The sequence below is a fragment of the Talpa occidentalis genome, unplaced genomic scaffold (assembly GCF_014898055.3).
Source record: "Talpa occidentalis isolate TD23 unplaced genomic scaffold, MPIMG_talOcc4v2.1 talOcc4.14, whole genome shotgun sequence".
NCBI classification, from domain to species: domain Eukaryota; kingdom Metazoa; phylum Chordata; class Mammalia; order Eulipotyphla; family Talpidae; genus Talpa; species Talpa occidentalis.
The window spans coordinates 74,740,921-74,753,204 of record NW_023601433.1 but is presented as its reverse complement, the minus strand read 5'-3'; the positions used below and the strand labels follow the sequence as shown (position 1 = coordinate 74,753,204).

Sequence of the window (12,284 nt, the reverse complement as noted above, 5' to 3'; positions counted from 1 at the left end):
AATCTCAGAATTTTGAAACATCTGGTCCCAAGGTGTAACATAAAGTATTGTGAATTTCACAGAAAAGAAATTGAGGCTCCCTGAGGGGAAATAACTTGCCCACAGCCACACAGTGGATAAGAAGTGGATTCTACTAGAGTACGAGCTTATAAGCGTTTATGTGGCTGCTACAGGACATTATCTTTAGTCCTCACTCAACGTCTCCAGCTTGGAATGAGTGCTATACCAGCATGGCTCTTCTCCGTAGCCAATTACTTGAGGAAATGGGAAGGTGAAGAACATCAATCAGAATCAGAGTGATTCGTAGGGCCTGGCATTTACCTTGCCCAGGACAGTAAGGCATGGCTTCGGGTCCAATTCTGGCTGTTCCAGCTTCACCACTCCTACCCAGCCATATTCATACAAGTCCTCTTCGTCATTGTTATTACACAGGCCCAGTGGGTGCATCTAGGAAACAAAATGGAAAGAAAACTTCAACACACAGTTTGCAGATCTGCTTGACTCACCTTTGAATTTGTCAGACTTGACAGTCAAAAGTAAACTCAAAATATAAAATTAAACAGGGTGGGAGGTTAATTTTATGGATGCCTTCTCACTGCTTTGTATTCAGCAGTCACCCCAGGTGTATACCCTGATGGGCTGGAGGAAAGAAAAATAGCATAAGCCTTATATAAATGCCAATCTAAATTGCTGTGAAATATTATAACATTAAGTAGCAATTATAGATGAAACTATCTAGTTTAGTATCCAAGACTACTTGGTTTCTAGACCTTAAGGACACTTCAACTTCAGATTATGCAAGAGTACTTGGAAACACATTCAGGAATTTAATGAGACAATTAGATATATGTCAGAATCACCAGTATAATTAATAGGCTTTTTAAAGGCCATCTCTGGGAAAGGTTACTGGGAAACAGACAAAATTCTTTGAGGTTGCCCCCTCCACCACCACCAAATTTGTAAAGCACAAAATCAAAGAGAAGCACTGTCAATTTTTTGCTGGTGACAGTATTGTAGTGGAAGCTTGACAACAGCACAAGCCTAGGTTTTGCTTACAGTTCTCTTTGAGTTGTATCAGGCCCCAGAATTCCTAATAACAATATGAGAAGATGAACTCCTTGTGGATAAACATGATATAAAGAAGTTAATGAGCCTACCACAGTGCTAAGCTCTTTAAATAAGTGGAAAATTCATGAGTTGTTAGCGATACAAGAGACCTATGAGTCCACAAAATAATGATTCCCAAAAATATCTATGTCCTTTACCCAGAACCTGTGAATATTACATTATGTAGCATGAGACTGTGCAGGTACTGTCAACTCTAAGGAACAGAGATTATCCTGGATTAGCTGAATGTGCCCAATGTAATCACAAAGGTCTTTGTAAAGAAAAAAGGGCATCTGGAAGCAGAGAGGAGATGTGATGATGGAAGCAGAGATCGGAGTGATTAATTTGAAGATGGAGGAGGGAGCAATGAGCCAAGGAATGCAGGCAGGCTTCTAGTAGCTGGTAACAAGACAAGGATTCTACTTAATGACTCCACAAGGAATGCAGCCCCACTGACACATTTTGGAATTCTGATATCCAGAACTGTGAGAGAATAAATTTGTATTTCTTTAATCTGCTACGTTTGTAATAACTTGTTACAGCAGCAAATAGGAACACAGCCACCTTATCCCCTACTCATTTTACAGATGAGATTTCAAGATAAGTAGCTTTTCCATGACAACAGTCAGCAAATAGCTATACCAGACGTGACCTGGCCCTGGAATTCACAGTCCAGTGCCTTCCCACTCCACTTCCTTGATTTTATTCTCCCTTCCTCCAAGAGCTGGTCATCTGATTGGGAAGAAAAGATTAAATGATAAAGTCCTTAGGGAAAAATGTTGCCAGGTCTAAATTCTATGGTATCTGACAGCAATGAATTTAGTGCTGGCAAGGATTGCTAGAATGTTTCGGGAGGCTTTGTGCAACTGCTAAGCCTTGAAGCAGAGCTTGGGAGGAAGGGTTAAACATATCAGGGAAAAAAAGGAGGGGGCAGCAGCCATTCCAAGTACCTGGAGGAAGAGCTAATGGCTTATGGGGGAGAGAAGGAGGCCATCTGATCGGTATGAAGGATTGCAGTTTAGACAGGGAAGGAAGAGATGGGCACAAAAATGAGGGTGGAGTTTGAATATCGAGACAATGGTGGTAGTCTTTTGGCAGAAGAGTAGCACCCAGAATAATTATTTTAGGCAGACGAGTTCAACACCTTCTGGCAGCAGTATGCCTGGACTTCAGAGGCCCAATGAAACCCAGAGAGAAGAAATTCTTAACAAGTCAATGGGGCAACAAGGAAAGGGGTTGCGAGAGGCAGTAAGACAGGTGAACACAGGGTGCTATAAGGGGTGGCGACTGGCTGCCTTTATAGTGGGTGAGGGATAACCAATCCCCTGGGAATTCTGTCTTTCAAGAGTACTTGAAGAATGTGTCCAGGGGATCAATAAGGGATCTACAATGCAGTAGACAGCACAATTTTCCCTCCAGCTGCCCTGTAAGAACTAAGCCCAATTTAGGATGTTAATTAAATGAATAGCAGCTTAAAATGCAGACCTCCCACTGGACAGAGGATGAGTGAGGGTAATAAGCAACCATGCAAACAGCGCAGTTACCTCTGAGCTCTACAAAAGGGCAAATAGCCTGCCTCAGGTCAACTTCCTGAAATCCCAGGTCAAGTCATGTCTGTCACACTACTGATCCTTTCCATGTATTCCATCATATTTTTAACCTGGTCTCCTGACTTAGAGGTTTATAATGGAGAGGGCTTTTGTTATTTACTAATTGGGGGAACACAGGTAGTGTTCAAGTCTAATACCCTGTATCTGCACCAAAACTTCACTAAATAAAGAATTCAGACACAAAAGGCCACATGTTATATGATTCCACTGATATGAAATATCCAGAATAAACACAGAAACAGGAAGCAGATAAGTGGATACAGGGAATGGGGAGAGAGGGAACTGGGGAATGATGGGGAGGTTCCTTTTGGGGTGATGAAAATGTGCTGGAATCAGATGATGGTGAGTGATATACAACAGTGTGAATGTACTAAATGTTTCTGAATTGCAGACCTTAGTGAGGCTTACAAGGGATGAATTTTATATCAATGTTAGCATGACAGCATAATAGAGGTTTTATTTTTTTTTTAAATGTCCCACGAATTTACTCAGAAATGACTGCCCCCAGCTAACACGGGTAATCTACAAGTGGAAGATGATGTGGTTTCCACCCTTCTAGAGTCAAAGTCAATTACAGCAGCCCCGTTGGAAACTGTCCTGCAAGATGAAAAACAGATTCTTGCACAAGTAACTATCACTGAGAAACACTTCATAAGGATCAGGCTTCACATGGCAAATTAAAGTTCTATGAGGCCTCCGGATTGAAAAAGGGATTTTAACCTTTTCTGAAACCAGCATTTCCAATCCTTTGACTACAAGCCTATTTTGTGTTTGATCACACTATTTCATGGGCCACACTGTGAAATTATTAGGAAAAATACCTATACATAGATGAAAGAAATCTACAGTAAATAAAATTCAAGGCAAAGCCACATGTCCTCAAATGCTGAACGAGACAGAGTCAAGGCTATGGTAGAAGACACGAAGAGATGGAGAGACAGCTGAAGGCAACTAGAGAGAGGGGGACGCCTAGGAGGGCTGGGGGCACGTGGAGAGGAGAGGAGGTAGAGGAGCATCAGGACTAGGAACCAAGAGTAGCAGAAACTGAAACCGAGACCTGTGCTGTGGAGGAGCTGACTATATGGCATGCTGAAGCGTGCACCTAAGCATTCAGAAATCTGAACTACTTAAATCTTAAACACAGTCATTGATTGTCTTGGGTCTACACTTTACACTGGGCACACGCTTCCTCTTAGTAGTCACATCCTCTCTCCTCCTCCTCCTCCAAGACTTCCCTATCAAATTTTTCACTAATGTCAAAATGTCAGCCCTGTTAAGAGTGTTGAATTCTCAACAGGTATCAAAGACTTTAAAAAAAAAAAAAAAAAGACAAAAGGAATTATTAAAAAGTGCCAGTGGGTGCATTTGGTTGTCCTGTTTATTTTCCTGTGACAGTCAAAGAGGCCATCAAAATCACATCTCAGAGAATTAATAACCTACCTCACTGTATCCACCACCTTTCTCAGCTCTACTCTCCAGTTCCTTCCCTTCTGAATCCCTTGTGGCAATTTACTACTCCAATGAGTACAGTCTCAGCTATGCCTCAAGTGTAACTGACTTCTTTAACCAATTTGTCAAATATTATATGATTCAGGTCTCTGTCAGCTCACCCCTGATCATATCAGCTTTCAGAAATGCCTGCCACCCTAGCTCTACAACCATTTTTATCCAGGGATTCTCTTTTCCCAAAGGCTCCAAATGATAATAAGCTCAGCAGAGTATTTTCTAGGGAAGCACAAGTAGCCAAGGCATGAAAATGTTCATTTGTAAACTGATCTAGGCAAAGGCATACAATGCAAAATAATGTCAAATTTAGGGAAAGCGTTTTATAATTAACTGAACACCTACTATATATTTTGTCTTACTGATCCTTTGAAACAACCTCTTGCTAACTGTTGGAATAGCAGATAGTATAGTAACTATACCATTTATAAGCTGAGAATCAGAATAGCAAATCAGGAACTGATGCAGACTATAATGAAGTCCATGAAAATCACATTACTCAAGAGGATTCTGCTCAAGGCCAATGGCACATAATCTAGTTAAAGATTTAAGAAGAAATCCACATGGGAGTTTTCACAGAGAGTGATCAAAAGATTAAGACAGAACTTTGGGAAAAGTGAGAGTCCTCTAATATTTTTGGAAAAATGACTTCAATGATCCTGCTGCTGAAGTCAAATATAAAAGGATACAATGTCTATATTCTCACACAATTTTGCTGAAAAGATTCCAACACTGTCCACATGGGAAATCAGTATAAAGCTGTAATTGTAATTTACCTTGTTTTTAAAAAAAACTATTAAGTTTCCTTTTCAATATATAGCTTTAACTGAATCTTTCCATATTTACTAAGAAATATTAGCCACCAATTTTAAAGGATTGCAAAATCCTTTTCTGAGTAACAATCATCTATAGAGAATGAGGACTTCCTACATACTAAATACATGCATTTTCCTGAAAATCTGGCTATCCACCACTTACATACTATCATTCCAGACATATGTCACATAAAAACTAGGCTTGCTAATTCATACATATTTCCATCAGTCAAGGACACACAGGTAGCGACTATATATAAAAGAAGATATGCACTTCCTAATGCTTATTCATCCAAAATTAATCTTAGGAGACGTCAATGAACATTGTTTAAGTTAATGGTGAACTTAATGTGGCACCATAGCATTTAAAAATTACATAGCACCATAGCATTTAAAAATAAGCATTTCTGAGCTTATTTTTCTTAAAATGTTTGAATGTTCAAATGTTTAAAACTGAAGATTTTACCTTTATGTTTTTAAGTAGGTTAAAAATACTATTATATTAACAACTCTGGGATGTCAGAAAGAACTACTAAATGGTAAAGAAAAAAAATCAAACACACTCAGAAATCCAGAATGGGACTCCACTGGACCAAAGACTCCACTGGACAGAGAATATTGAAACAAAGAAGGCTGCTTCTTAGTTGTACTGGCAATCTACAGCAACCAGGCACAGAAAGGGAAGGATGACCTAAAATGAGACAAAAAGCAAAACTCCTGGGATAGATCCACAGAAGAGCAATGCAAATAAACGAAAAGCTGCAATTAGAGCAAAAGGACTTACTGGGTAATATATATGTTATAACCCGAGTCTTGTGCTAGCAGGCCAGTAACTTCAGGATGCTCAACATCCTTGGCTTAAGTCAATCAAAGAATGTTCCATTCACCCTTTATTATGAGCTTGGACATTACTTGAAATTTTTTCCCAAAAGGTATTTTGGCCTGAGAGGATGAGAGTTCTGCAATTATTCAGTCTTCTGTTTAAACCTCATCTCTACCTCTTCATCAACTTGGGCAGATGGTTTGACTTCTATAAACTTCAATTTTCTTATCTATAAAATGGGGGCAACAGCACCTGCCCCCAAAGGGTGCTGGTATAAGGATTAAATGAGACATAAAACCATAGTAACACAGTAGACACCAAAACAATGGGAAAGCCCTTTCTTTCACTTTCTCTAGACTTGTCATGTTTGAGTGTGCTTTATGCCTTTGACTAGAATATTCTGACCATCTTCAATGTCATCATAGAACTTTCTTGAATGCACCAATACAATCAGTTGCTTCTACTTCTATGTTCCCTAATGCCTTGTATGGTGCTCACCACAGTTCCTGCAGCATCCCTCTAAGATGGGCACCTGCTTCAGAAGGACAATCTTACTTAGAAGTCCTCTCTCACCCCACCCAGAGCCCTGTGGCCAACAAGTACTCAGTAAATTACTGCTGGGTGAACAACTTTCAGCCCAGGAGCAGGCTTGCTGTTATGTCTCACACTTTGCTTATGTCTCTGCTTGCCAAGTGAAGGACCAGGGCAAGCAGGTCAGCATTTAGTCAAATTGATACATGAACTTTAAGAAGAACTGGCTCTTAACAGTCATTGATTACCCAGTCACCAAAGACATTCCGAGGACAAAAAAAGATTTACTGGCAATGCCATAGGAGCAAAGGCTGTTTCTTCTTAGTTGTGTTCTACTTAGTTGAACTAAAGCAGCCAGGCACGCAGAGGCAGCTAATACTTTCTACACGCAGAGACTTGTGACAGCACTTTATATGGGCAGTGGAAAGAGAAGAACAGAGAATGTCCTCCCCACAAAAGCAATAACCTCAAATTTTCCTGCCCATGTTAGATCTCAGAAGTTGCTCTCAATGCCAACAAAACAAGAAATAAACTGAGGATAAAGCAAGCATGGAATTCAGAGCACAAGGAATCCAATAGAAAAAAGAAATGGAGGGAATTCCCGGAATGATGGTGATGGGGAATCCCAGGATGATAGCTATCCAAGCAGCCTGCTGGGTAACCAGTCCAGATGGGACCAGAAGGTTGAGGGTTTGCAGGAGAGCTAGGTAAAAGATCAACAACCAGAGTCATTATCTAATAGTTTGATGGTACTGAGAAGAGCTGTATAATCTGAACAAGGGAACTAACTGTAATAGTTACATTGCAAACTAAAGGAGGGGTGAGGGGGAAGAGTTTACAATTATTAACTCCTGAAAAAAAACCCAAAAAGTTAACATCAGAGATGTAAACCATAATCACGGTATGGTCTGCATGGCCTGGCTGAGAGGACAGTCATAATAATGTAAATCCTGATCTAAATAATAATTGTGATGTAACTATATTGGAAATATGTAAAGATGGAGAGGGGAAGGCTGGTAAAAGGGCAGTTAGAGAACAAAATCTTTCTCTTTTTTCCTTGGTAGGAAGTTAAAAAAAAAAATGGACAAAAAATATGAAGCAGAAGTATAAGCATGTTATTTAGAAATATTCATAGTTGAAGAGCAGAAGAAACCACTAAATAATTGAAAATAGTTGCCTCTGGGAATAGCAATCAGGGATAGCAAAGAGTGGGAAGTGGAATGCTCTTCGCCTTCTTATAAACATAGACAAGCAGTATTTTAATTAAAAATGATATGCACTGCTGGACAGAAGAAGTCCCTCCCTCTAGGCATTCCAGTAGATTCTATGGGTCCTTTGGTTAAGTTGTCTGACAGGCCAAAGAGAAATCCACAGTCTCCCTACACAGTGCAGTGGACCCTCAGAGGGAGACTGTCTGGAATGGCTGCTCTGGGAGCCATCGAGGACCTGGGCTGGAGACACAGCATAGGATGACTCAGGGAGATGGTGCAGAAAGAAGCAGCAGCATTCACCATCCCCAAGACCAAAAATAACTCCCAGGTGGCACCAGTGTGATGCAGATTCGGGTGTTACAGAGATGGTAGACACAGTGACTGAGATAATCGTTCTGAGAAATCCCAACTTTTTCCCACATGAAGACAGATCCTATGACCTCTAGAAGGAGCACTGAACCCATCACACTTGCGCTTCCAAATGTGTAGCTGCCAGGGCCAAATGACTCACAACGAGCAGTGCATATACCCGAACAACATCCATGCCAGATAGTGAGCATCTGCTTTTATGTGGAAATATGAAGATGGACCTTCTTCACATTTCTCAGAGCCTGCTGAGACTGACTATCATGGTTTCACTGTTTTGTTAATGGACAAAGAATCTATGGGAACTTCAAAGCCAAAACACTAGTCAGACAAGGTTAAATATCTGGAGAAAGAGAACTATGGTCCCTTGAGTAGAGCAGTGTATCAAGCCAAGCTTGGAAAGCAAGACCAGCTCTTTAAGAAGCTTTCAGTACAAAATCCTTGAGATATACTGGTGCACTTTCCACATGTCTGAAAGGGCAAAACTGAAACCCAGGCTGGTGGTGCTCTCTTATCCAAGGTTACAATATCTCTCCACTCTGCTGGAAGTTTAAAATAACTTCAAAAGGGCCGCCTGCTTCTAAGTGGGTTACTGTTACACAGGAGCCAAACACTAAACTAACAGGAGGAGAAACATTTCACTCTGTAATATTATCTCATCCAAAAAATTCCTGGGGATTTAAAAGGGAAACTTCCTTCCTTTTGTCCTCTTGCCGCTGTCAGCCAGGGTAGGGTGTCACTATGGTACAGAATTTCACTTGAAACAACAGCCCCAGACCTTTTCTTAAAAGGTGTGGTGGCTGGAATCAAGACTTATAATTTATGTGAAGGAATGGAAAAGGACAGCCCCACCCATTTTTTCTCTTGAATCATAAGGATTATTTTTCTCCTCTGTGTACAAAGAAACAGACAACTCTCTTTTGCTCTTTGAACAAACCCAGCCTAAACCTTTTTCTGGATTTAGAATCCAGAAATACCTGAATATAGCTCCCCCCCCCCCGTTGTCATAACAACAAAGAAGGAAACTGTCCCAGCACAGAAAAGGAGCTGGCTGTTGCTGTTGTTTGCTAGAAACTTCCAAACGGGAACTGCCTGAAGATTAAACCAGCACTTCTTTGCCCAGAGCTCTGGTTTTCAGACCGCTAAGCTAAAGTCTCCCATAGTGGATATCACTTTTTAGAGAAAAACCAAGAACTGCCTCTGTTGTATTTGGTTTCTCTGTACTGAAAGAACTGAGAAGTTGCCTGTAGAGGCTGAGAAAAGCAGCGAGTATTTCAAATCCATCTTCTTACTTGATTATCTCCTCTCCTAGGGAATTTCATTTTATTAGGTAACTTACGTCAAAACTTAGGTACAGCCCTGTATATATTTTATGTCTGATTCTATAAGCCTCTACTTAGAGCCTCCTTTTCCAGTCTTAAATAGTAAAGAGATATTCCAAAAGTTGAAATTTTTGAAGCGTACCCAATAGCCTAGGAAACAATGTTAAGCAAAAGTTAATTCTAAATCCATTCTTATAATGACTCATATGGCTAATGGATGACAAGGATTGACCTCTGCATAGAAATGTACTTACATTTTCATTTATTACAAATTGTCAGGCAACTTAGTAAAAAACAGTTATAAAAAAAGTAAAAATTGGATGCTTATATATACCAAATAGTTACAAAATTAAGAAGAAATATTCTGGAGGGGAAAGGATGACAGTGGAATTTTCATTATTCCAGATTGAAAAACAGTACTACAAAATATCAAATCATTAAAAATACATGATGTGGAACTGAAACTAGAAAATAAAACAAGTGGAAAAGAAATTCCAAAACACATTTAAAATGTCATAAGATCTTAATAGAACATAAAGCAGAAATAACAAAAGGACGCAAGAAGGAATCACATAATAAATGCTATTGGGACAGGTGCACAGCAAGCAAAGTTCAGTTTGGTCATTCATGAGTTATTCAGAGAAATGATGAGGCAACATGAATTAAGACAATTCCTTCAGGACAATTAACAAGCTACACAGCAAAAGAGAAAGCATAAAGTACAAATGTATTCTTTTTATTTTTTTAAGATTTATTTATTTATACGAGCACTGGGTACAGTCAGAAGTGCGGGAGGGTGAGAGAATTCATCAGAGCCAGAGCGGAGAGCAGAACAGGCAGGGTGACAAAATACACTGCTGAGGGGAGCAGCGGGCGCGGCAGGAGAGTTCTAATGGGCCATGTGGGACCCTCACCGGCGGCCAGGGATCAAATCGGTGCTGCAGAGGCTGCGGGCAGCTTCACAGCCCAGTGCTCAACCGCTGCGCCACCAGGGGAGGCCCTACAAATGTATTCTGGAAAATTCTCCACATGATCAGTAATACAATAAAGATAAAACAAAAATGAATAAAATGACAGAGAATATCTGTATCTATCAATAGATACATCTGTGTATTTTTAGAATTAAAAATAGAAAAACCATCAACATAGTTGCTGATTAATAAGCAGTAAAATCACCAAACTAACCAATGCTAACAAACCCCACTAAGGGAGAGTGGGGAGAGCTATAGAGGAGACACATGTCAATACAACCTGGCCACACTACAAAATGGCTCAAGGTGTGTGTGTGTTGGGGGGTAGGGGTATGGGGGAAAGGATCATCAGTCTGGCACCAAGCAACAAAGCCCAACTCCTTATGTCCTTCATTCTACTACAATTCCAATTTCTGAACAGATCCTGACAAAGTAATTTAAAACACAAACATTTACGTATTAAAATTTTAAAAGTCTTCCTCTGACTGTAAAAATGCCCACCCCCACTATATAATCAAGCAAAAACAATGTATATAATTTATGGACTATTATGCCATCATAAGAAGATGATGATGAGGATAACATGGCATAAAAAGTAGCACATACAAAATTTTCAAAAGCTTAAATGCAAAATGATACTTACTTAAAAATAACATCTATAGGGCCTCCCTGGTAGACTCTGTACAACCCTTGTGCAAGTGCTAAAGACACAGCACTATCAAGCTATCCGCAACCACTGCAGCAAGAGTTCGATCCCTGGCCAGGGAGCTAACCCATCTGGCACAGCAGACCTCTCCTGTCTCACCCACTGCTCCCCTTAGCAGTATATTTCAGTACATCTGCCCGTTCTGCTCCCCACTCTGTCTCCAGTGAACCCTCTCACTCCCCACACTCTGGCCTACACCCCAGTTCTTGTATGATAAATAAATCTTTAAAAAAAAAATAACATCTAGGGCCTCCCTGGTGGCGTAAGGGGTTGAGCGCTGCACTATGAAGCAATCCGCAGCCTCTGCAGCACGAGTTCAATCCCTGGCCAGCCAGGGAGCAACCCACGTGGCAAGGCAGACCTCTCCTGTCTTGCCTGCTGCTCCCCTCAGCAGTGTGTGTCAGTCAATCTGCCTGTTCCGTTCCCATTCTGTCTCTGGTGGATCCTCTCACTCCCTGCATCTCTGGCCTGTACCCCAGCTCTTGGATGCATAAATAAATCTTTTTTTTAAAAAAAGATTTTTATTTATTTATTTATTTGTTTGTTTGTTTATACATGCACTGGGTACAGTCAGAAGTGCAGAAGGGCGAGAGAATTCACCAGAGCCAGAGGGGAGAGCGGAGCAGGCAGATTTACTGAAACACACTGCTGAGGGGAGCAGCAGGCGGCAGGAGAGGTCTGCGCGCCATGAGGGACACTCGCCGGTGGCTGGGGATTGAACCGGTGCTGCAGAGGCTGCAGGCAGCTTCGCAGCCCAGCGCTCAACCGCTGCGCCACCAGGGGAGGCCCGATAAATAAATCTTTAAAAAAAAATAAAATAACATCTACAGAAGGGTGAAAGCTGAAAGGAAATAATTTTTTTAAGCCAATGAGTTAGAGAATAAGAATAATGGATAATTTTTCTGTTTTAGATTCAAACTAATATTTGTTGAATATTAACCCTGTTCCAGGCACTGGGCAAGAAAAGGTTAAAATCTGGGCCTTCCCTTTTTATACTGTTTGATCACAAGCTTGGGGTAAAAAATTTTAGGTATGCTCATACTCTGACATAGCAGGTAACAAATTTGAAGCTTACCAGAGCATTTTTCTATTAAAAGCCAGTATATAACACAGTATAAAAGTAACAAATGGCAGCAGTAGGTAGTAACAGGAATCCTCAGGTAGTGCCCTCCTTTCCCCTATAAATGCCCCTAGTGGATCTGTCCAACAGAACTGAGGGTACCCTTGACAAAGCTCTCTTGACAAATCTTTCTGCACTGAAAAGCCAGGAACTATGAGTGTACACAGGCAGCCAGGCAAGCAGAGGCTGCCTGAAAGTG

The 12,284-nt window shown here is 40.7% G+C and overlaps 1 protein-coding gene across 4 annotated transcripts in view; it reads right to left on the bottom strand.

Moving 5' to 3' along the window:
* ZNRF3 (zinc and ring finger 3) overlaps positions 1-12,284 on the bottom strand; it is a 150,293-nt gene that overhangs the window by 62,827 nt on the left and 75,182 nt on the right. For 3 of the 4 annotated variants that reach the window (XM_037510807.2, XM_054695222.1, XM_054695223.1), the window contains exon 2: positions 322-447. In XM_037510807.2, coding sequence (XP_037366704.1) covers positions 322-447 — 126 coding nt within the window. Of the gene's footprint in view, positions 1-321; positions 448-5,598; positions 7,346-12,284 lie in introns of those variants that run through there. The other variant, XM_037510809.2, reaches the window with a different exon arrangement.